Source organism: Erythranthe guttata, chromosome 5, assembly GCF_056151865.1.
Source record: "Erythranthe guttata isolate IM_541 chromosome 5, IM_541, whole genome shotgun sequence".
Classification (NCBI taxonomy): domain Eukaryota; kingdom Viridiplantae; phylum Streptophyta; class Magnoliopsida; order Lamiales; family Phrymaceae; genus Erythranthe; species Erythranthe guttata.
In genome coordinates, this window is record NC_142537.1 from 6,974,733 (window position 1) to 7,000,961 (window position 26,229).

Below are 26,229 nucleotides of genomic sequence, written 5' to 3' on the forward strand. Positions count from 1 at the left end.
TGTAATTCATTTCACTATCCAGATAATAAGAGAAATTTATTTCCTCTAATATTCTCGTTTTTGCCTCGTTACATAAACTTCACCTCAGTAACTTTTGTTTTAGTGGTCAAAGTTATCTTTGTCTAACTTTACAACTTCTTACAACTTCTTTACAACTACAATATCAATTTGGGTCAAACATTAACTTTTTAGCAATAAAATTACAAAGGGACCTTTAAGGAATTAAGTGGCTATTGTAACCACATACGGCTCAATAATTAACATGACACTCCGTTGAAAAACCAGCCGGTCCAATTAGATGCAAAAATAATTCAATTGGATTATTAAAAAGAAGGTTTCTTCTTTTTTATATTTTATACTAGATGTGGATTACTTTTTCTGCAAATATTTATGTTATTGTGAACCATTGAAATGAATAGTTTCAATGAGGAACAACACATTCTGGTGTATATGTATATAAATAATTGTTTTTCATTCTTGGATGTTTATATTTTTATGTGTATGGTGCTGAGAAATACTCTAATATATATTAGATTATATGTTAAAATAAAGTGTGAATTATCATAGGAGAAAATTATTGGACGTACAACAAAAGGTATTGAAAGCTTAAATGCGGCATTTATCTATTAAATTTATAGAGACATATCAAAGCGTCATTAGATAAATATTTTGAGACGCCCTAAGGGCTAAGGGTCATAAAAACTAGTATTCATAGCAGTTGACAAGACGCTTATAACGTAACCGTCACAAAATACGTGTAGTTGGGACGCACGATCGCATCCTCATTGTGCGGCCGTTGCGCGATGTCGTCATAATAATCAAAGCGTCATACAAAGTAGTTATAGCGACAATTTTAGGCGTCACTAAAAGCTATTTTCTAATACTAAGTCCCTAGTCTTTGAAGCAGAATCTCTCAAAGATTTGCGTGTGAGAAGATTCATTTTGACTATTGATGATCATAAAACACTCCCTAAGCTTATAAAAGAACACTATCTCGAAAAGTCTACATTAATGAAGATATGTTTGACTAAATAATCTCAATTTGTCCTCTGATTGAAACTATGAGCCTCGAACGATGTTTAGGGTTATCGAGTATTATTGAGGTGAGTAATCTCCATAATCTCAAGGTATTCTATTTTCAAGAGAATTCTCTAGAGAGACATGAACCTATCATTGAAATTAATCCCTCATCTCTCGAGATTTTGTCCGTATTTCAGGCTGATTGTTTAGTTTCAAAAAGTTGACTTTTCTAAGCTCAATTGTCTATTTATGTGCAAAGTGAATTATTCATTTGAACACTTCTCGATACGTAAATTGGTTTCACAAAGCGGACTTTTGAGAGAAGAATTTTTTTAAATATAGCCCGTTCCTTCATATATGGTTAAAAAGTTTGAAGTGTAGTTTCAAACATAAAACAATGGTTTATAAAAAAGAACGTCAGATGTAGAAGTTATGCTCAGTTTTGTAGATTCACCCAACTATGTTCGAGAAAATTGACAGCTATGTATCTTCCGAAGCCAAAAGAGTCGTAATCACCGACCTAAAAGTTTACATTTCTAAGTGTTTTACTTGTTTTATAATTTTATTTTAGAATTTTTAATATTTTTGTTCGATTATAAGGTGGGAAAAATTGACTTTTGGTCCCTCAAGTTTACCTCCATTTCACATTTGGTCCCCCTAGTTCACAAAAAAATACACTATTAGAAAATCAAAAATTTGCAACGGACGAATCATTGCAAAATGACAGAAATCCATTGCTAATCAAGATAGCGACGGATAATGACCGTACCTAAGTCCACCAATGAAACCTATGTCGCTAAATTTCAACTACGACTAATGATAATATAATCTATATCTATTGTTTAGCAACAGAACAATCCATGACTGCATTCGTCGTTATTTGAGCAACAGAACAATCCCTCGCGCAATTTGTTGCTATTTTAGCAACTGAGTCGCTAAATTTGAAATCCGCTGCCAAATTCGTCACTATATGTAGAAAGCCAAACATTCTTAACTAAATTCGTTGGAAAAATAGTGTTCAAATATCACACACACACACACACACACACACATATATATATATATATATATATATATATATATATATATATATATATATATATATATATATATATATATATATTGATGACGTAAAAAATAAATCACCTAATGTGTTGAAGCTGGGAGAGCAAAGTAGGTCACGTGCTCACGAGCTAGATAGTCCTGAGAACTTTAATTTGCTCTAGGATCCTGCGAACAGAAAACACGTAATCTAAGCCGGGGGTTGATCCGGCGGAAACCCCTCCGACGCTCAAGTCAGACGTGAAGATAGTTGGTAATTGTAGAGAGAATTCCTCAAGAAGAATTGATTGAATAATAATCACGTACCTTCATTCGATGAATTTAAGTTCTATTTATACTTTATTGATTGGGTCGAGACAATTTATCGGGCCCAACCTTATTTGGGTTTGATTGGGCCTCTGTAGAAATAACTATTAAGTTGGGCCTGTGGTCCAGTAAATGTGGGCTATTGGGCTGGGCCAATAGGCATATCATTAAGCCCCCCACTCTCGAATCGATGTGGGAGCGAATTGGAGAGAGGTGCCGGATCGTGTCGAGAGTAGAATTGGATTTCAAATACTTGTTTGTGTCGTTGAGGTGAGGATAATAATAAAATTTTATTATTATTTTTGTTGTCCCATCGGTGAGCGGATTCATATTTAAAGTGCTTTAAATATAAATTTGTGCGTAGGAGTAGGTAATTCCTTGTGAAAGCAGGAGAGAGGAGTATCAAGAACCACGTCGAATAAATATGGGTGAGTAATACTATTTTTTATTTTATATATCTCCGTAACATATTTTGCTCCATATACTCCGTTGTAGAAAATAATATATTCTCTAGGGTGAGAAGATCCTCAGATAGAAGGATTTATATGTCCCAAACGGTGAAGGCGAAACAGTTGAAAATTATCCTGCGAAAGTCGATTGTAGAAACCGAGATGACCTTTGGAACCGTAGGGAAGGTAATTGGGTCGAGTTCTGGTAAAAAAATTGCACCGGAGAAAGAAATCGCGCGTACCGATTGCACGCGATTAGGTTTATCCGGAGAAATTGCTGCAGAACCAGTAGACGAAGCCGCACGGCTCGAAGATGTGAGGGGAGCCGCGCGACTCGGCTCCGCGCGAAGTGGAGCCGCGCGATCTGTGTGTGGAGGTGAAGCCGAACACGGAGCCCGGAGTGGAGAGAGAGTGGTTAATTGGGCTGGGGTGGGTGGTAGTGGGGTTGGTGGGGGTAGGGAGGAGAGAGAGAGAGAAGGAGAGGGTAGGTGGGGTTGGTAGGGGTAGGGGTAGGGAGGAGAGAGAGAGAGAGAAGGAGAGGGGTAGGGGGGGTGGTGCTGGGCGCGTCGCGCGGGGGGGTGGGGGGTACCCGCGCGACGCGCGGGAGGGGGGGTACCCGCGCGACGCGCGGGAGGGGGTGGGGTCTGGGGCGCGTGGACGCGTGTCCGGCGCGTCCGCTGCGCGTGGGGGCGCGTCTGCGGGCGCGTGCGGGCGCGTGGAGGGGTCTTTTTCGGCCGTTTTCGAGGAGCGTCAACTCGTGTCTTCTCCGGGTGATTTTTTGGCATCAAATGTTGATATTCCTAATATTAGTGATGATGTTGGTACTAGTAGGAGACGTCTTAGGTCTCAATTTGTGGACTTTGGGAGTGATAGTGAAGAATCCCTTAAGTCGAGTTCTTCTAAGGAGTCGGAGGGATCCGAGGGATCCGAGAGTGATGTAAATCCGGATGGAGATGCGGGAGATGGTGATGATATTCCACGAGAAGATGTCATTATAGATAAAAATAAAGGGAAGAAAATAAAACCACTTAATTTGAGTTTGGTGGATTATGATACTTCGTTAACCGAATCTCAATTCGGTATTCTCCGTCAGCTAGTTGGGGCTCCGAGGAATATTGAGATGCTCTTACCTAAAAAAGGTGAACGATTGTATGCACCCCCCGTAGGGTTCCACACCCAATACGTCGCATATTTGACATGTTCCTCGCAGATTGTGCCTCACTCCACTCTTTTGAATGTATGTCAGGAATTTCGGATAGGATATAGTCAATTAACTCCGAACGTGATTCTCACGTTCGAAGCTTTTCGACAAAGAATGATCGAAGTAGGATTACCGATTAGTGTTGAGATGTTCAAGGCCTTGTTTACCCTACATCGTTCAAGTGATTTACCCTTCTTCTGCACACATCCTCGGGTTCCTTTCAGATTTTTGAAGAGTATTGGCTTGAAGTGGGATAAATGGAGTACTTTATTTTTTTATGTAAGGGCTCCGACGTCTGATGTTCCGCTTGTTTGGAATCCGGTATGCGAATCTTTTAAGATAATGAAGAATATGAAGAAACGTATTAAGGAGTCGGGGTTGTGTGCTTTGGAGTTCGATCCGAGTTGTCTTATTCCAAAGGGTCGGGCGCCTACACCGTTGCGTGTAGTCTACATGTTTTATGCATTTGTGCCTTATTTTGTGTTGTCTCTGCTGTTCTAATAATTTTTTTTTTTTTTTTTTTTTTTTTTTTTTTTAGATGGGTGTATTGATTTTGCGGCTCTTCGGAAGAAAGCTACTGGAGGTGCGAAAAAGCAAGCGAAGAGGGATCCTTTGAAGCAAGCGAAATCAAGTAGTAGCAAATCGCGCGAAGTGACCCGCGTGGAGGCTCCGCATGCAAGCGGAGATGATCGTGATCATAATGTTGAGGGGGATGAGTTGGATCGATTGGTTAATAATGGGAAGGATGAGATGGTTGAGATCGAGTATGTGCCTGCACCGAAACGGCCTCGAGTGGATCCTGAGGTTTCTCATGTGCCTCCAGGGGGTGCAGGCAAATGCTTGTTCACGTATGGGGTGAACCGAGAGGGGAAGGATTCTTTTTGGGATACGACCGATCATACTATCGCGCTGAAGAAGACTGAGGGTTTCGTTGGGGAGTATGACCGAAGTCGGATGTCGGGTAAAGGTCGTGCTCATATGCTTTCGTTGGCTGGCGGAGACATGTGTCGGGTAAATATTTGTTTAATTTAATATGTTTTCGTTTTAGATTATAAGTCTCCATACTCTAATATTTTCTGTTTGAATTTTGATATAGCTTATAGCTACGTGGAGGTATCTAGTGGAGCAGGAGGAGCAAGTCGAAAAGACCCATGATGAGGAGCGTGCTGGTTGGGAGGCAAGGGAGAAAGAGCTAAAGGCTCAATTGGAGGCTGCGGAAACCAAACTAGAGGTGGCCGAGACTCTGCTCATTCAGAGGACCGATGAATTGGAGATTAGTAGGAGCGAGACCGAGGCGAGTAAAATTGAACTGATGAAATTAGATCGGTGCTATGACGAGCTGAAGGAGAAGTATGATGCCGAGAAGTTTACGGGGAAGAGGTTTTTGGCTTCTTCGGCTGGAGCAGCTTATAAGGAATCGGTTATGTTAGAAGGGGAACGTCGCTTTCAGAAGAGTGATATCTGTCGAGCTATGATCGAAGATCGAGCAATAGCTGGGGTTTATGCTCCTTTGGTTAGGACGTGTCGTCAGTACTTACGCAAGGTTGGAGGAATTGACGAGAAGATTATTCGAGGTATGGAGGAGGACATTCTTGATGATGGGGAGGATATTGATGTCGAGTGTACTGAAATTGCCTCGGATGCGGAAGCAGATGATCGAACTACCGAAGCTACTTCTGCTCGTAAAGTGTAGTTTGGTGTGATGTTGTTTTTATTTTCCTTAGAAGAAGACTTGGTTTTTTATTTTTATTTTTATTAAGTGGGTATGTCCACTAGTATTTTTGCATGCTTCATGACTTGGTATTTGTTTGCACCTTGAGACGTTGATTTTGCTATCAAAGTTATTGTTTCTTTTTATTCATTGATTTCGCACTAATGTTTTGCATATAGCATTGTTCGAGATATTCTTGATGAGGGGATCAGTCTCTCAAGATTTTTTTATAATTTTTTGGGATCGTGCCCTTTATTTTGGACCTCGTAGGTCGGAGTATTATTTAGTCCATGGCCACGTTTTAAGCATGAGGACCCTGAAAATCAAAATAGAGAGACGCAGATAATCCAGCTGGCCAGGCTATATGGACTATCTTAATTTCTCTAAGTGTTTTTAGGGTTGAAGTGAGATGAACCCGTCGTAACGGTTAAGTAGTATATGAACAATAACTTTGAGAGTAAAGTAAAAACTTGATTTAATCATTAATAAGAAATGCGAATTGTCATAAGCTTCCGTGAGGCGAAGGGAAATAACTCGTAAAAAACAAATAAATCGAACTATTGAAAAGTAATCTATGTGACTATAAGAGATTTTATTCTTCTTCCACGTCTTCCTTGTGCTCATCCGTGCTTGGTGTAGGGTAGTATGTCTACTGTCTTTTGGTGTCTCTTTGCCTGAAAAGTATCGGGGTAAAAAAAAATTCAAGTACTTGTATTGAAGACTTAATAGTTTCATAAGTTGGAGTGATGCGTATTTGGGATCACGTACTCAATATTGGGACTTTTTCTGTTCCTCGCATTCCGAGATATGAGAACAACTCATGAGTTGCGGTGGATTGCTGCGCGACCCTGCCTGTCAAAGGAGATGGCGTTATTGTTTAGTATAGAGACCCACTAATGTGCTTGTGATATGACTTAGTAAAAGTGGTGTTACCCTTAGTGAGATAGTACAGAGTATCTTCTCTCTTTGGGTGAATGGTGGTCGGTAAGCATCCTCTCGTAATTGGCTCTTAATCTGTAAGAAGATGATGAGACGTGTTATGGAAGGTTGATGTAGATAATATCACTAGCCCCCCAGTTTGGGAGGGATGTTTACACACCTCGTTATGGAGTCCCTTCTCGAGCTTTTAGAGACATTTTTGCATGAAGAGAGACGTGGAAGGTTGTGAAGCCTCAAGCGTAGAACCTTTTGAGATTCCCTATATTCCAGGTTCTGGGTATAGCGTGTCCGTCGAGGTTCTCGAGACGATATGCTCCATTGTTAATCACTTGTGTGATTTTATATGGTCCTTCCCACTTCGGGTCGAGTTTACCGATTGGGCGTGAGGCTTCGGCTTTGCGGAGAACTAAATCTCCTACTTGGAAAGAGCGAGGGCGGACTTTGGAGTTATAAACTTTCGCCATGCGACTCTTGTACATTTGCTGTCTGATGGATGCAATCTCTCTTAGCTCGTCGACGAGATCGAGGTTAGCCCTCATTGCTTCTTCATTCTCCTCTGGTGAATAATTGATGACTCTCCAAGAGGGTTCGCCAATCTCTACGGGTGCTACAACCTCTGTTCCAAAAGCTAGGTTAAATGGAGATTCTCCTGTTGCTGTTCGTGGGGTTGTTCGATATGCCCACAGAGCATTGGGTAATTCTTCAACCCACTTTCCCTTGGCACTTCCAAGCCTTGTCTTGAGATGTTGAAGTATCGTGCGATTGGTTACTTCAGTTTGACCATTTGCTTGGGGGTTTGCCACCGAAGTGAAGAATTGCTTAATAGATAAGCCAAGGCACCAACTCTTGACTTTGTCTCCACAAAATTGTGTTCCATTGTCCGAAATAATGGAACGGGGAATGCCGAAGCGGCACACAATGTTTTTCCAAAGGAATTGGATGACATCTTCTTCTCGAATGCGAGCTAAAGGTTCTGCTTCTACCCACTTGGTGAAGTAATCTACATCTACAATGAGGAACTTGCGTCCTCCTGTTGCTGGTGGAAAAGGACCGACCAAGTCAACTCCCCATTGAGCGAAAGGTATGGGACTGTCAATCGGTTGCATCAATGCTGCGGGGAGATGAAGGATGTTAGCGTGTTCTTGGCAAGGCTTGCATCTCTGCACTAGTTTTTTCGCATCTTCATGCATGGTGGGCCAATAGTAACCTTGTCTCAATATTTTGAGAGCTAAGTTTCTTCCACTTAAATGATTACCACAAATGCCTTCATGTACTTCCCGAAGCACATAGTCTGCTGCTGATGGGTTAAGGCATTTAAGATAGGGGGAGGAGAACCCTCGCTTGTAGAGATCTTCACCTATCATTAGGAAACGGGCCGCCCTTACCTTTATTTTCTTCGCTTGGGCGATGTCAGTCGGAAGTTCCCCGCTTTTGAGATAGTTTGTAATGGGGGTGATCCAACAGGGTTCGCTTTCTTCAGCGCAATTCACTCCGTCGGTGGAGACTATTTCTGGTTGGGAAGCCGTGAGAAGGGTGATTTTCCGGCTTCCAATGCTTGCCATGGAACTACCAAGTCTAGCCAACTTGTCTGCATCAATATTGTTGGCTCGTGGTACTTGCTTTATCTCGTAGCTATCCAATTTTGAGAGGAGGGTAAGTGCAAGAGCAAGGTACTTTGCCATGGATTCTTCTTTGGCTTCATAGTTCCCAAGGACTTGGTTGACCACCAACTGGGAGTCGCTGTGTACTATGAGTTTGCGAGCTCCAGCTGCTAAAGCGAGGCGGATACCAGCGATCAAAGCTTCATATTCGGCTTCGTTATTGGAGGCTTTGAAATCAAACTGTTTAGCATACTCGAATTCATCGCCATCTGGGCTTGTTAGTACAATACCCGCGCCTCCTCCTGTAGCGGTAGATGATCCATCAACATTGATGGCCCAAGTGGGTATGGATGTGCTCTCTTCCGATGTAGTCATCTCTACTACAAAGTCTGCTAGGATTTGAGCTTTGATGGCTGGGCGTGGTTTGAACTCAACCCCATATTCACTTAGCTCTATAGCCCATTTAGCTAATCGTCCGGAAGTCTCGGGACTTCTCAATATTTGTTTAAGGGGATAGTTGGTGAGAACTATCACCTGGTGCGACTGGAAGTACAGACGTAACTTTCTGGCTGCATTGATGAGCGCGAGAGCAAGTTTCTCCATATTGGTGTAGCGGTGCTCTGGGCCTTGGAGAGCTCGGCTTATGTAATATATCGGTTGGTGACCTTTTTCACCATCCCGAATGAGCACTGCGCTAATGGCATCAGCAGAAATGGCCAAGTATAGGAAAAGAGTGTCTCCCGGCTGGGGCTTCGTTAGTAGGGGTGGGGAAGTGAGATATGCTTTCAATTCTGTGAAAGCTCTTTGACAGTCTTCATTCCACTCAAACTTTTTCCCACCTCTTAGTATCTTGAAGAAAGGAAGACCCTTATCAGCCGATCGGGATATAAATCGGTTTAAGGCTGCCAAACAACCATTAAGTTGTTGGACCTTCTTAATCGATGTGGGAGGGGCCATGGAGGTGATAGCTTCAATCTTTGCTGGGTTGGCTTCAATTCCCCGTTGTGATATCATATACCCTAAGAATTTTCCGCCTCGCACTCCAAAAGAACATTTTAGGGGATTGAGCTTCATCTTGTATTTACGTAAGATGGAGAAGCATTGACTTAAATCGGTTAGGTGATCCGCGACTTTAATACTTTTGACAAGCATGTCATCAATGTACACTTCCATGTTCTTACCAATCAAGTCCGCGAACATCGTGTTCACCAGGCGTTGGTAAGTAGCTCCTGCATTCTTGAGACCGAACGGCATAACTCGATAGCAATAGATGCCTTGGTCAGTAATGAAACTAGCTCTCTCTTGATCTTCTGGGGCGAGCAATATTTGGTTGTATCCTTGATATGCATCAAGGAAGCTGAGAAGTTCGCACCCTGAGGTTGAGTCTATGAGCTGGTCGATCCTTGGTAAGGGAAATGGATCCTTCGGGCATGCCTTGTTGAGGTCGGTGAAGTCTACACATAGCCTCCACTTGCCTCCGGGTTTAGGTACTAATACCACATTGGATAACCACTCGGGATACTGAACCGATCTAATGTGGCCTGCATCTAAGAGTTTTGCCACTTCCTCCTTGATATGTTTGTTGCGCTCAGGACCGAAAGTCCTTTTACGTTGCTTGACCGGTTTCAATCTTTTGTCAACGTTTAGTCGATGCAATGCTACTTTCGGAGGAATTCCCGTTAGATCTTGAGCTTTCCAAGCAAATACGTCTCCATTTTGCCTAAGGAAGTTAACTAGCTGATTCTCCACTTCTTGATCTAGATCAGAGCCGATGCGGAGAAGCTTAGAATTATCTCCGGGTATGAGTTCTATTGATTTTAGTTCTTCAACTGCGGCTAGCTTGGCGGTGTCGTCGGGTACGCTGATTAGGATTTCTTTATCAGCTTCGATGACCGCGTTGACCCATTTTCGCTTATCTTGTCTCGGGGTGTCGTCTCCTTTCCCTAAAGGATTAGGTCTCTTAGAGGGTTCACGTAGAGCTCTTGCATAACATTCTCGAGCGAGACGCCTATCTCCAAGTACCTCTCCCATCCCGTAAGGAGTGGGGAATTTCCACTTTTGGTGGTAAGATGAAGGCACGGACTTGAATGTATGGATCGCGGGCCTTCCCACGATGATGTTATAAGGGGATGGCTTGTCGACGATAAGGAATTTTATCATTTTCGTTACTCGACAAGGATCTTCCCCTAAGGAGATGGGTAACTCTACTTCCCCCATGGATAAAACCCCTTCTCCCGTGAATCCTTTCAGTGGTGTAGTGATGGGATTGAACCGTGCGTTGTCTATGCCTAGCTGCTTGAATGTGTGGAGATACATAATGTCGGCTGAGCTCCCACCGTCCACTAGTATCTTTTTAACTATGAAGTTGGCCACCGTTGCAGTTATCACCAACGCATCGACATGATCTTCATCTGGTCCTTCAAGGTCTGAGGAGTTGAAGACTATGCCATGATCAGGTCTTCGTATTTGATAGACGGATGCGGATGGAGAAGCATGTTCTTGATTCATGCGTGCTGATCGAGCGAGGGTGCGTCTCGCATTTTGTGAGTCGCCACCTGCCGGTCCTCCGGAGATAAAAGAGATGATTCCTCGGGTGGGTTGGTTATCATTGTTATCTGGGTCGCGCCGATGACCCCCCTCCTCTCGTCGTTGCTGTTGATCTCTATTGTTATCTCGGTGTGGAAGATCATCGCGGCGCTTATTTCGAGGCTTATCAATGTATTCGCTCAAGTGGCCTTGCTTGATCAACCTCTCAATCGCCAATTTGAGTTGCGCACATTCCTCGGTAGTATGCCCTTTATCTTTGTGGAATCGACAATAGCGATCCGATTTTTCTCGTTTTGCATTGGGTTGCATTGGGCGTGGAGGCTCTGCCAGACCTTTTTGTTCAATCACATGAAGTATTTCAGTGAGACGAGTATTGAGTGGAGTGAATCGATTATAAGTTGAAGATGATTGGCCTTGAGGCGGGGGTGGAGGACGTCGATCATCTCGTCTCCTAATATCTGGGCGTTCATCTTCTCTCTTCCTCTTGGGAGGAGCATTGGCAGAAGCTTCCTCTATGCGTATGTATTTTTCAGCTCGATTTAACAGCTCATCTAAGTTGCCAGGAGGTCTTCCTGCGATAGATTCTTTGAACCTACCCGACTTCAGGTTTTGCTGCATAATCCCTGAGAGCATATCTTGTCCTACACGGGGAACTTCATGAACAGCCTCCACAAAACGCCTGATGTAGTTGCGGAGTGTTTCATTGTCTCTCTGTACGATAGAGAAGAGATGTGCTGGAGTTTTAGCATATTGCTTATTGATGGCGAATTGGTTGGTGAAACGCAATGACAACTGAGCGAAAGTGTCAATTGATCCTGTGGGCAGAGCGTTGAACCAATTCATGGCTCTCTTGGATAGAGTGGTGCGAAACATCTTGCACATTGCTGCATCTGTCGGGCCATATAGGTCTGCCATAGCGTGGAACTTCTCTATGTGTTCCTGCGGGTCGGTAGTTCCTTCGAACTGAGGTAAGCCCGATACTTTCACTCCTTGAGGCAATACCTCGTTGAGGATGTTTAGGGTGAAAGGACTGCGCCTTGTTGGGACTGGCGCTCTTCCGTCAATTGGATTGTTCAATCTGGGGAACTGGTTTTGGCGAGATACTCTACTATTTATCTCGTCTTCCCCTTCATTAAAGAGATGAGCTCTTCGTAGAGACGCATCACCCCGTTGGAGCGAATGGTGGCGTTGTTGTCTGGGTTGTGGCTCCCTGTGATTGGTAGATAGCTGCATCCGGGATCTTGGATCTGAGGTGGATGAGGATACACTTATCCGATCGTCATTGTTCTGGGCCGGTTGCTGTACCCTGGGTGGCATTGCGGGTGGAGCATTAGCTGGGATCACGGGGGGAGCGTTAGCTGGGATCGCGGGGGGAGCATTTGCTGCCATCGTGGCGATATATTGCGCCACCGCATCAGTGGCGGCGCGAGTAGAAACTTCTGTTATCATTCGTTGGAGTGCCTCCTCGGTTATTTGAACCGTTCGAGAAGCAGGTAGAGGTGGAGCCTGTAGTGGAGGATCGGCGAGTGGTGGATCCCGAGGGGGAATCACCTCAACCTCACGTGGTGGATCCGGAGCACGTGGAGGAGGTGGCAAGCCAGAGCCTCCTCGCACTGGGAGGTTGTTAGCTGTGTCATTCTCTCTCCGAGTGGACTCAGGAGGATCTTGCTGGCTACGTGATCTGGTCTGCATTCCCACAGACGGCGCCAAAATGATGACGTAAAAAATAAATCACCTAATGTGTTGAAGTTGGGAGAGCAAAGTAGGTCACGTGCTCACGAGCTAGATAGTCCTGAGAACTTTAATTTGCTCTAGGATCCTGCGAACAGAAAACACGTAATCTAAGCCGGGGGTTGATCCGGCGGAAACCCCTCCGACGCTCAAGTCAGATGTGAAGATAGTTGGTAATTGTAGAGAGAATTCCTCAAGAAGAATTGATTGAATAATAATCACGTACCTTCATTCGATGAATTTAAGTTCTATTTATACTTTATTGATTGGGTCGAGACAATTTATCGGGCCCAACCTTATTTGGGTTTGATTGGGCCTCTGTAGAAATAACTATTAAGTTGGGCCTATGGTCCAGTAAATGTGGGCTATTGGGCTGGGCCAATAGGCATATCATATATATATATATATATATATATATATATATATATATATATATATATATATATATATATATATATATATATATATATATATATATATATATGTAGCAATGTCATATTTTTATACCTATTGAATATATTGTATAATATAAAAGTATCATATATATACAATTTCAGCATTCAATATTATAAACTTGCATTAGAAATTCTAATTCCATTACAAATTCTAATAATAATCTTCCGAAATCATACAACGTACAAAATAAGAAATATATATGTCAATTGAATTCTATAAGTGCAATGCCAAAGCTGTCTTCAAATATCCTTGTAGTTGAGCTCGATATGCATCACTTTGAGCTCGATATGTCTTCAAATATCCTTGTAATTGTAACCAAAAGTCCAAGCAATGGTTGCTTACTGTATAAATTTATTATACGGAGAGTTAACCGAAAAAACTAAATGTTATTCATAAGGTGAAAGACCTTGATATATTACATCATATGAAATGTCAAGATTAGCCACATAAGTCGAAGGGAATTGCTTTTTGCGGTTTGAAAATTGCTATTTGCGGTTTTCAACAAAACCCCCCAAAAAAATATTTTATTACACTAAAACCCCCAAAACTTTCCAAAACAATCCAAAAACCCCCCCAAAACGCGTAAAAGCCCAACTTGGGCGCCCATTTATGCAGTGCACGCCCAAGTTGGGCGTGCAAGCTGCATTTGGGCGCCCGAGTTGGGCGTCCAGTGCAAAATTTTTTTTTTTTTTTTTTTTTTTTTTTTTAAATGGTCGAACGCCCAAGATGGGCGCCCAAGGCGTGTACGAACGCCCGGAGCCCGGAACGGGCGTTCGTACACGCCTTGGGCGCCCATCTTGGGCGTTCGACCATTTTTTTGCGAAAAAAAAAAGCCCTACAAATCGATTTGTAGGGCTTTTTAACATGAAATTGGTCCCGTAATCGACCTACCCAATGCATATTACACATAAAAGAGTCGAAATTACATCAAAAAATCGAAGCCCAACCCTTCTTCAAGCTTGATTTCGAATTTTCGAAGTTTTTTTTTCTTTTTTTTTGCTATTTGTAGTTTTGGGGGGGTTTTTGATATTTTTAAAAGTTTTGGGGGGTTTTGTTTGAAACCGCGAATAGCAATTTTGTGACCGCAAATAGCATTTTCTTAAGTCGAAATAGAATTCAAAATATAAAATAAAATTAACCTACATGTAGCTTAATTTGTAAACAATCATTTATTTTGTTCCTTGGGTTCTCTGACCTAGCAGCTTCCATGCAAAATATATAGAAATAGCATAAGAAGCAGACAAATATAAAAAATCCAGCAAGAATAAGAGGTTTAGATTTGTATACTTAATTTAGATTTATGGACATCGGAACAATATTTGATGGAGTGGTTGGAGAAATAAAGTTGTATTAGTAGATAACACTTGGATGTCTTTCGATGGAAATAAAATTCGTTGATGGATCCAATATTTATCCTATATTAGTAGATAACACTTAGGTGTCTCTCACTTTTTTTGTTTCGAAAGCATTAATTTCTATCTCTATCTTTATCTCTATCTCCACTAATTATGTTTCTTAACATTTTTGTGCTTTCAATTATGTCCCTTATTTAACTAACCTACATCACTAATAATTAGGGTCAATTATGTAATAACAATAATGAAATAAAATATTAATATAGTTAAATAATATTGTTTAAATATAAGTGTCTTTTTATATGCTCAAACACACACGAGATGAATGTTGATTTTTTTTTTCTTATTAAAAATATTTCTACAAAATAAACTTTTGGATAAAATTGACTTCGTCTTAAACTAGATTCGAAGAGCTTTACAATGACATATTATAAGAATATATGTAGAAATATATTTTTTCGATTTGTGCATAAAGTAGTTTTAAATATAAATTAATTATTATATTTTATTCATTACGTATATTCCATAAATATGATAATTTCTTGTTTTATGTGCCTTATCTTTTCAAATAGTATATTTAAATAATCAATTTCTTTTATGTAAAATGAAATGGTATTGAAACATGACTACTATTGCTCAAAATATACTTGAAATTGCAACGGGCATATGATAATCATAAATTTTAAGGTACTGATTATATATATAAAAAAATAATAATCATCGCATCCTTGAAATATACATCTTTAATTTGAACTTTGCACCCCAAAAAAATTAATAGGCCTTTGAAAAATGAATTACACCCTTGAAAAATAATAAATCATTCACATTGCACCCCAATTGATATTTTAATAAAATTTTCTCAATAATTATTATTTCATAGGCCTTTGATAAAAAATGTTGATTTATTTTGTGAAGAAATAGTTTTTTTTTTAAGAGAAACGGAGAAATTTATTAGGCACCGCCGGCCAAGAAGGGGGGAAGGGTAGACCCTTCCAAATAATCAATAACAGTCATAGAAGCTAAGTTATGAGCTACAGAATTACCACGTCTCTTGACAAAAGAAAACGAACAAAGAGCGAAACCGTAGGCCAAAAAATGACACTCTTCTAAAATTGCACCAAAAGACTTAAACGATGTTTCCTTGCGGCGTAAGATATCTATTACTTGTAGAAAATCGCCTTCGACCGAAATTGAATTCCAATTCTTCAAATGTGCAGTTGTGAGGGCATGGAGAACCGCAATTGCTTCGCCTTCCGGTGGGCGAACTCGACCTAAAATTCTCTTCACCTTCCACCACACACACCTGCCATATGAGTCCCGAGCAACCAGAGATATGTTGAAGTGATCTTGTTTCGTCGGAAAGGCAGCATCAACGTTGATTTTTATGGTTCCTGGCAAAGGAGGCAACCAAACCTCTCGGTGGGTAGGAGTAGTTGACCTGAAGCGTTGAGGTTGGGCATCTATATAAGTTTGGAGGAAGGAGCTGCACCAGCCCACAACTTCGTTCAAGTTGAGGGTTTCCTCCCCATGCAAAATTCGATTTCTTCGATCCCAAAGTTTCCAGCAGACAACCACCGCCAAGAGGAATAGGTCCCTGGACAATTTATGCTCAAGAAGGTCCAGCAATGCCCAAAAAGGCAGACCATCCGCGGGGCGAGAAGCACTAAAAGGGTCATGATCCAAGATTTCTTGCAGCCCTGCACAATTAAAAATAGCATGAGTAGCCGATACCACAAGATGAGAAATATTTTTTTATGGATGTATTTATTGAGGGTATTTTCATCTCTCTAGAAGTATTTTTATATTTTTGTGCTGGAAAGTGTTAAGTTAAATTGCTTATTTTCATCCACAATTAAATTATTTTCTCTCTAAGATACTTGATTTAAATTTATTTAATCATACATTTTGATACATAAGTAGAACATGAAGTTTTGTACTTATTTAATTTTATTTAAATATATCTTTATTGTAAAATATAGTATGCATCTTTATACCAATTCCAATAAAATTAAAGACATACCTATTCAATAGTTTCATAATTTTATTATGAAAAATCTTTTATTGGAGTTATATTCAATCACACCAAAGAAAATTTTCATTTCAAAATGTTACTAAAAAATGAAATTATCCTCATTGACCTTAAAATTCCAATAGGGATGCAATATGAATGATTTACTACATTTCGAGGGTACATAGTGCTCTAAACTTTTTTCTAGGGTGCCAAGTGCGAAAATGCTACATTCCAAGGGTGCAAAATGGAAATAATCCAAAACTTTTATGTAATTTGTTATATGTTTTCAAATAGTATCAATTTTCTAATATAATTCTAACAAAAATATATAATAAAAATATTATTTGCTAACGTTAATTCTGATTATAATTCTAATCTTAATTCTAATCATAATTCTAATACATGCCACTAATTGTATTACTAATCATAATCATAATCTTAATTGTAATTCTAATACTAATATTAATCATAATCCTTATATATTTCATAATCCTAATATTAATTCTAATACTATATTAATCTGAATCCTAATCCTAGTGTTAATACTAATAATACTAATTCAAAGAATATTAATTATTATCATAATTCTAATGCTAATACTAATCACAATTCTAATTCTGATTATGTATCAATGTTTTTTGCAATGATCTATTATTTTGAATAAAAAACAATTATATTCAATCTCGCAACCTTTATATCAACTCCCTTATGTGTGTGGTAACTGAAGCATCAAAAAACACATTAAATTTAGAAATTAATATTTAATTATATTATCAAACTGACATTAAAATTATTTAAATTATAAGGGTATAAGCAGAGGTTAAGACGTAAAAAGAACAATAATTGTTGTTAATTCGATAAATTATGAAAATCCTCATGAACTTTGGCTAAATTATGGAAAACACCCCCATTTATTGGTAATTACCAAAATTTCCTCATGTTTGTTTCTATCTTACACGACCCCCTTAAGGTGTGATTTTTTTATTTTTTTTATTTTTTTTATTTTTTGCAATCTTATTTATTCCATGTAATATCCCAAAAAATGTGGATTTTATCCTTGTAGACATGACATTTATTTTATCCTACTTTTTAAAAACAAAAATTACCCTTAGGGGAGGTAGTTGTAATATTAAAAGGTTGTGAAAGCGTTATTTAAGAAAAATAAATTAAGATTCCGTGTAAAGTCTCCCTTCTGGTAATTTTTGTCGCTAGTGCAAGGTAGCAACAACATTTTTCGGGGAATATTCCAAGTAATAAAAAAAATCCGTGAAGAAATATACTTTAAGGGGGTTGATGTAAGATAGAAACAAACATCAGGGAAATTTTGGTAATCATGAATATGTGGGGGTGTTTTTCTTAAATTAGCCTAAGTTCAGAGGGTTTTTGTAATTTATCCCTGTTAATATACAATTTAAATTGATTTACACGTATGACCATATGTTAAAAACTAACATTAAAGGTTGATGCTAATCAAAATAGATCAAATTCCAAGTAAACAAAAGTCATTATAAAATGCTTATATAAATAATAAATGAAAAAATAAAAATTAATTGATTTTTTATTTAAATCAGTCGAATATATTGTGATTTAAAAAAAATAGAGATACATAATCGATATTAGATTTTAATAAACATTATAAAATAAATAATTTTATTTCATAAATATTTTAAAAATGTAAATTAAAAAAATAAATATATCTTATTATATATGATGGGGAAATAGAAAACTTAAGTATATTTCACTAATTTACATACATAACTTGTAAGTTAGACAAAAGAACTCATGTATTCTAATATCAAAATATAGTGAGACATACACGGTGTTAAAATATTTAATAATCAATTATTTACGCTATAATACCCTACATTAATATTTTTATTTTCCTATATGATTTAAAATTTTAATTTTAAAATTAGTCAGAACATTTGTAGCTAAACATTTTTTTTCCGTGATAGTATGTCTATATCTACCCACACTATAATGGATTGTAATAAATCTCGTATAATTTCAATATGGTACGATTATCGTACCAAATGAAATGATAACATAATTTGATATATGTTAGATAATTTTTTATTGGTATAATATGGATACTGGAAATTTGATAACTTATATTGCATCAAACTTTCTCGATTTGGAAAAGCACAAACTTAATTATGCAATTATTTCTTATATAATTGTAGTCATTTATATTATATATAAATATCTTATTGAGTTTGTAACTAAAAATGGATCGTAGAAACTATTGATTTGCCTATTGATATTGTATTTGTTAATGTAAACTATTTAAAGTAACAACACCTCGAGTGAGATTATTAAATGGGCTATCAAAACCTTTAATCACAGTTTTCATACTAAGGGTTGTATTTCGATATTTCATCTTTCGCAATTTAAAAATACTTCAAGCCGAATAAAATATCAAATATGAGTTATGAATTTAACCACCTCAGTGTCCATTTAGATTATGACATGTGGCATTTAGATATATAAATCAATTTCATTTTTTTTATTAACAACCATTTAATACCAATGGTTAGAGCATATTAAATATCACATAAATATATGCAAAATTATGTTGATACTTTCGAGTTGGAGTTGCTCTAGATATGTACTTAATTATATCTATCAAAGTTATAGATAAATACTTATTAGTAGAATACGGTATATAGTATATACGATCATTATACATTTTAAACAAAACAATTGATATTCTTAATTGTTGGTATTAAATAAAATGAATAAACGAATTTAATATGGAAGATTTGGAATAGTTTGTCATATTTTGAAATATATAAAATAAATATATATTTTTTTTAAATGATTAAACTTAACTTATGTTCTTCAATTTATTAGTATAATCATGAGAAAGTTTGTATTTTAATTACTATATAATTAAAAAAAATCAATTATAAAATTTATTGTCACTCGATACGGTGAAGAAAAAAGAAAAGTTAAAACAATAACATGAAATTCATGTAATATAGTTTTTAATATGGTAAATAATTGGATAATATTACTGCACACATGACAGGAAAAAAAACAATAATGTCATTTTCCGCAATATAGTAAATTCGAACATGTATCTTTCTTTTATATAGATAATGTTAGTATATAATATTAAATTAGTACAAAAAAACATATTCTCTAGTCGTGTTCGGATAAAATGTATAATATATTAATATCAAATGATTTATTATGCATATTGTTTTTTAATATAAATCCAAATTTATTAATTAAAATACAAAATTTTCGTAAATCACCAATCATGCAACAATAATAAAAGAAGCCTTTAAATTGAATTTAACAAAATTTAAATTAAATTAAAAAATAAATCTATTTAGTTTCCAAGAAAGTTGATATATTTAGAGATTTTATAAATGGTAGATATAAATATATGAATAAAATAATAAAAATATTTAATTACCTTTAATTTTGGAAATGATGACATGTTTTTTGATGATTTATTTTCACCAATCAATTTGTCACATGGGATGAAATTGAATACATGTCATCAATTAAAATTGACAAATAATGTCAATCAATTAGGTGTGGAATTCAACTTTTATATATTATATAGATGCACTAATTGTTACCTATAATTAATTAAATTAGATATTATAACATCAGTTCCACATGGCATATGTGAATTGACTAACTCTTGATACTTGAGTAACTATATAATAATGTATGGAGTTGTGTTTTGCTTAGGGGTGAGCATAAAAACCGAGAAACCGAAAAACCGAACCGAAAACCGAAAAAACCGAGCCGATATATACCGTCCCGACTTAAAACCGCATACACGGTAAATATTTTTTGAAAAACCGAGAAAATCGGTACGTGTATGGAGAAAAAGAAAATTGCCGAACCGATTTACCGAACCGAACCGATTTAAGAATACAAAACAATTCAATCAATTCTTCATCAGTACTCAAGTTTAAATTACCATATAAGTTTTTTTGAAACTTGTTTCTGTTGCCGTTTAGAGACTTATTAATATGTGGTGTAATTTTACTTCTTTTGGGTTGTGGCTACATTGTTTAAGTTTTTTTGGTACTCAGATACTTAATCTGAACTTCTTTTGTGTTAGGCAACATGTTAACTTTTTTTGAAGATGACATTAATGACATCAAGTTTATTAGTTGTAATCTCATTCTGTTTTTTTTATGGCAGCAGGTTTTTTTATTTTTTTTTTTATTTTTATTTTATTTGTTGATTTTTTATTGTTACTTGTTAATTTTCTCAAAGAAATGTGATAGAAGTCAAAATTCACCGTTAATCATACACCGGTTTTATACGGAACCGATTCGAACCGATAACGAAACCGAAAGCGAAAATAAACCGAATTGATACCGATACCGTTCACCGAAAACCGAAAAACCGATTAGTACCGAACCGAAAAAAAACCGACATACACGGTTTTAAAATATGAAAAACCGATATTATCGGTACGTGTTTGGATTATTGCAAAAACCGACCCGTACCGACCCATACACACCCCTAGTTTTGCTCCTATTTTTTAGTTATTACTATTTTATAATTCATATATTCGATTTAACGGTATTGATTTATCTTGAAATACTTAATTCACTTTATTTTATATACTATTAGATAATATAATATTTTTCTTCAATGAACCTTCCTAATTAAAATCTCAACTATTTTAACCTTCCTCAATTAATTATAATTTGTTTACTAAAATTATTGTTAATCAAGGGATTATTAACAAGACCCCTTCATTTAGGAAATGTAGTTAAGAAAACCCCCCTTCCAAAAGTAATTTGAGAAAATCCCCTTGGTTAGTATTCCACCAAATATTACTTTTATAATTCCAAATTTACCCTTAATTGTCAATATATTATTTTGAAACCCTAATTTCTCTTTCTCAAATTCACACCTTTCACCACCGCCAATGCTTCTCCGCCGCTGTCCACCGCTGCCGCCGCACCGACCACCACCGTCCCTTCGTCGTTCCACCACTCAACCTCACTTCGTCTTCGCCATGCTCAACGAGGCTATTCACTACGTCAAGTTCAGACATTTCAGCCATATAGACAACAAGCAGAAGAGTTTATGTGCAGAATATTGCCTAACTCCCCTTAATCTACTACACAATACACACTATAGTTAATATATTAATGTTGATTGTTGATTGTTGATTGTGTTCTCTAAACATTACAAAATGCATCCATTTAATTTTTTATGTGTTAAATATGTATATCTACTCTGTACTACTTAGAATATGGAAGTGGGGTGGTGATGGTGTGGTGTGGCGATGACGTGGTGACGATGAAGAGCAGATCTAGGATTTTTTGGTGGATTGTGGCGGAAGATGGCGCAGAAAAAGAAATTCGCGCAGGCAGGGCCCTTAATCGACTACGTGTGTTTAATCGACTATGTTCAATAGTCGATTAAGGCTTAATCGACTATGTTCAGTAGTCGATTAAGGTTAACCGACTCCAGTTGTTAATTTTTCTTTATTTTTTTTGATTTTTTGTTTATTGATTCTAATGTATAAATCAATTACAATGTTTGTATATTTTTTTTAAATATAGTTGATTTTGCATTTTTTTTGTAATTGTGATTTGTTATTTTTAATAGCTAAAATTTTAATCGACTATGCATTAATAAACCTGATAGAGAAAAAAATTAAAAAAACCAAAAAACATTTAAAAAACAAAATTAGAAACAAAAAAAATAAAAAAATTAAAGATTTTCCTTAATCGACTATGAAGCATAGTCGATTTAAGATTAATCGACTATGCTTCATAATCGATTAAAAAAACGGAAAAAAAAAAAAAAAAATCGCAAAGCGCTGGCCCAGTGATGAGGTGGCGGGCGGGGTAAAGCTGGAAAACATAATGGCTGAAAATGGGTGTGGACTTTTCTCAAATGGACTAAAATATTTTGGGCCTCCCTCAATTTAAAAAAATAGTGAGGAGGTTTTCTCAAAGAGCCCTTAATTTAAACATATATCATTTTGACACCTGTCAAAAATAGAAGATGTATCTCTAAAGAAAATTGAGAAAAGACAAAAGAAAAGAATAATAGGTAAAAATAAATTAATACTTAAATTTCAAGTGTCGATATTTTGATCAAGGATACCATAATAACATAAGTAACATGAAAAACACTTAATAATTTCAAAAAATATTTATGTAGAAAAACTAATTAAAATGAAAATTGTTTCAACTATCACAATAAAATTATAAAAAAAAAGTAACAATAATAATAATGTGAGCATGTATGAACGAATATATTAAAAAAAATAGTGATTTTGTTCTTCATTTTACATTATTATTCATTTTAATTCTTAAAATAATTATATTTCATCATTCATAGATACATAATGAGAACATAGAACAATAATTTTTGTTCTTACTTGATTTTACTTAATATTTATTTATTTTTAAACATTATATCTAACTTTAATTTTCTAATTATAAATTTAGATGTATAATTAAAAAAACCATACCATTGTTTGTGCAACACACATAGTGCATGCTAGTGAATATAAGAAATTTAATTCGATACTCGGCCGGCTAAAAGGATTCCACTAAAAATTCCTATCGAAATCTTATATTTCCTATTAAATTGGAAATCACTTTTGAAATTTAAATTTGAAAATAACAATTCCGATCGGAATCGTTCCCAATAATCAAGATTTAAAATTTTGGAAATCAACAAGAAACTAACAATTCTAAAATCCAAATTTCACGAAGCTTGGAGTTCGAAATTTTTGTTCTCATTTTCAACCACTACTTTTAGGCCTCGTTTGGTTCAGGAGATAAACCATGATTAACTAAATAATAGGACTTTGTTTGATGTTTTGTATCCTAATAACTTACCGGGTCGACCCACAAATATTATGTTATCATGGTTTATCTTGCCTTCTAGACATGTTTTTTCATCGAAGGCCCAATAATATAATTGAGTTCCATTGTATTATTTAATTTAATTTTGGCAATCAAACCAGGCCTTAAATACCGAAAAGGAAAAACAAGAATATAAAAGGCATATTCCTCACCTCACGATTGTTTGCTCGGGATTTTTTAAGAAACCAAATCTTAAGGATTTACTTAAGGGGGTATAAACATTTCGTTATATTTAACATCTACTAGGGTTTTCTGTGTTAAAAAATTCACTAGTTATTGTTAGAGGCATGAAAAAAGCCAAGGGAAAAGACTGTAATTACATGTCGATGGACAGAATATCGGATTTGCCAAAGGACATCTTGCATAGAATACTGTATTTTCTCTCTCAAGAAGATGCTGTCCGAACATCTGTCTTGTCCAAATCATGGCGCTACATTTGGTGTACTCGTCCCAATCTTGATTTTTCCGACGTCAACTTCAAAGATAACAAACAAGATTTTCTATCAACTGTGGACAACACTTTACAGCAATACTACGATCAAGGTTTGTCCTTAGAGAAATTTCGCCTTTATGCATCGCTGCTAGGCAAAGATTATTCGGATCACGAATCGGTTTTGCTTCTCGAGAAATGGGTCCCATTACTCACAGGTATGGGCGTAAAGGCGTTTTCTCTCTCTATTATTTCAGACCGTACTCCAGGAATTACTGATCTGTCGTCAGTAGTCTTTAAAGCCGATTCGCTCGAGTATTTGCATCTGAATAGGTGCAATTTGGGCCAAAATATTCCCGAGAATATACCATTTGTGCGTCTACAAGTACTTCGTCTCCAAAATGTCTTGATAGAGGAAGAGATTTTTGAAAAGATAGTCTCGGGCTGCCCTTTGCTTACTACTATGTGGTTTAGAGAGTGTAAGGGTTTGAAAAATATAAAGTTGGAGAAGAAGCTTCTCAAATATCTCAAGAAATTCAGTTTTATTAATCGCAACACTCCAAGAATAGACGAATGCATCGTTGAAATCGATTTCCCAAGTCTTGAGAAAATGGAGATTATAGGCAGTAAGATTAGGTTTCACATCCATAAGTTCGATAATCTAAAGACTTTGTGTCTAGACATGGTGGAAATATTCTCTAGCGATTCAGTCGAACAATCTGAGCTATGTATCGATGCCCCAATCATAGAGTATTTTTACTATTCAGGATGTTTTATGCCATCCGTCACTTTCGCACCAACTTCCGTGGAGTCAATTCTGAAACTGTATATTCGGGATTACGCAGGTGGTGCTCGGTCATGGTTCCTCGGACTAGGTAAATTGCTCCAGGCTTTACGTAATTCCGCAGTTTTACTGAGTGTTTTCCATCTCGCCATTAGCAATATGCACGTTGAACAAGATATTCTAGAGCAAGACATTATTAATAATGGTGGTGGTAATAATAAGCCAATTGTGGTAGATTTTTTGAGATTGAGTTTTGTTAATGTACCTTCACTTGTGTCTTTTTTGAATGGTTTGTTTCGTATCTGTCGCCCGAGAATCATATTTCCATGCTGGTTCCCTCGAGGAATTCATAACAAAGAAAGGGAAAATGAGGAACTCAGTGAGTTTTGGTGCACTATTCAAATGATGAGAGAGAGTGGAAGCCCGAATCAAATCTGGCAAGATTTGGAGGACTTAAGTATTGAAAGTTTCGATATGAGTCGAAAAAACTGGCAGCCTTTAAAGGGGGTGAAGAAGTGGTCGGAATCTGCATTATTGCCTGACTTTGACCGCATCCGCATTCGATTGAAATGGAGGGAAGCTTCACAAGTTAGAATTATAGACAGTTAATCGTTTTCACATTATATTGGGGTTGAATTTGTTGTTACTTATTTATGTCATGCTTTATAGACTCTCGTTAGACTTGTGTGTCTAACCTTTATTTTTATTACTAAAACTTACTATTGGTTGATAATTTATTATGGAATATTCAAGATTTTGTTTCACAACTTACGAAACCGTGTGTGTATATATATATATATATATATATATATATATATATATATATATATATATATATATATATATATATATATATATATATATATATATATATATATATATATATATATATATATATATATATACACTAGTGTAGAGCAAAGCGCGGTGTCGGGTGCCTCGTGTGAATACAAGAACTTATCGTATTATGTATTTTCGACATACTTTCATATATCAATTTTTAGGCTGCATCTTTTTTATCTTTTTTTTATGATTACGTAAAATTTGTGTCGAATGTGGCGATGGGAAGTGACGATTTGAAGTTGTCTATGGAGGGTGGTGTGGGGTCCACTCCCTTAAAAACAGGGGAATTTGCTGGTGCACAAATGATTGTCAAATTACAAACTCGTTTTTGTGTTAACGAAAGCTGATTAAACGGGAGTTAATTTTCTTCCTTCCGTTAAAGGCTACCTGAATGACGGCGTGCGATGCGAAATAGGTATAATATTTAAGATTTATTTTAACATTTGACGATATGAATGAATTGAATCGTAAGATTTGAATCGTAAATCATAAGGGTTTATGCTTGCTATTGCGAATTCTCGTAAATGTAGCGGATATTTTGGATATTGAAAGAAAGATCCACTTTGGGGTCAAATTTGCAATTTGGGGGGAGCGGATAGAAAGATGGAGTAAGTATAAGGGTGATTCTGCAATTTTAAGAACTGTGTGAGCCACGGTGGTGGATTTTTTGAAATTACAAATTGACCTCCACTTGGGGGGCATTTCTGGTTTAAGGACCAAAATTAAATATGGAATATAATATAGGGACAAAAATGTAATTATCACAAGTTTATTATAAAAAATATAATAAAATAAATTTTCATAAATCGTAAATCGTAAAATTTGATCTATTTGTTGATATTTAAGATTTTTTTTTAATTTTGAATCGACTTAGGTATGAACGAATTGAATCGTAAGATTTGAATCGTAAA

The 26,229-nt window shown here is 36.6% G+C and overlaps 2 protein-coding genes across 2 annotated transcripts; one reads left to right on the forward strand and one right to left on the reverse strand.

Moving 5' to 3' along the window:
• Positions 1-4,543: 4,543 nt before the first annotated feature.
• On the forward strand, positions 4,544-5,731 carry LOC148770526 (uncharacterized). The gene is made up of 2 exons (XM_088817886.1): positions 4,544-5,049; positions 5,135-5,731. Exons 1-2 carry the CDS (start codon positions 4,789-4,791, stop codon positions 5,729-5,731), a joined length of 858 nt encoding a protein of 285 aa, XP_088674012.1. The 5' UTR covers positions 4,544-4,788.
• Positions 5,732-15,329: 9,598 nt separating this feature from the next.
• On the reverse strand, positions 15,330-21,436 carry LOC148770527 (uncharacterized). The gene is made up of 2 exons (XM_088817887.1): positions 21,364-21,436; positions 15,330-16,075 (listed from the first exon to the last, which is right to left on the reverse strand). Exons 1-2 carry the CDS (start codon positions 21,434-21,436, stop codon positions 15,330-15,332), a joined length of 819 nt encoding a protein of 272 aa, XP_088674013.1.
• Positions 21,437-26,229: the final 4,793 nt, after the last annotated feature.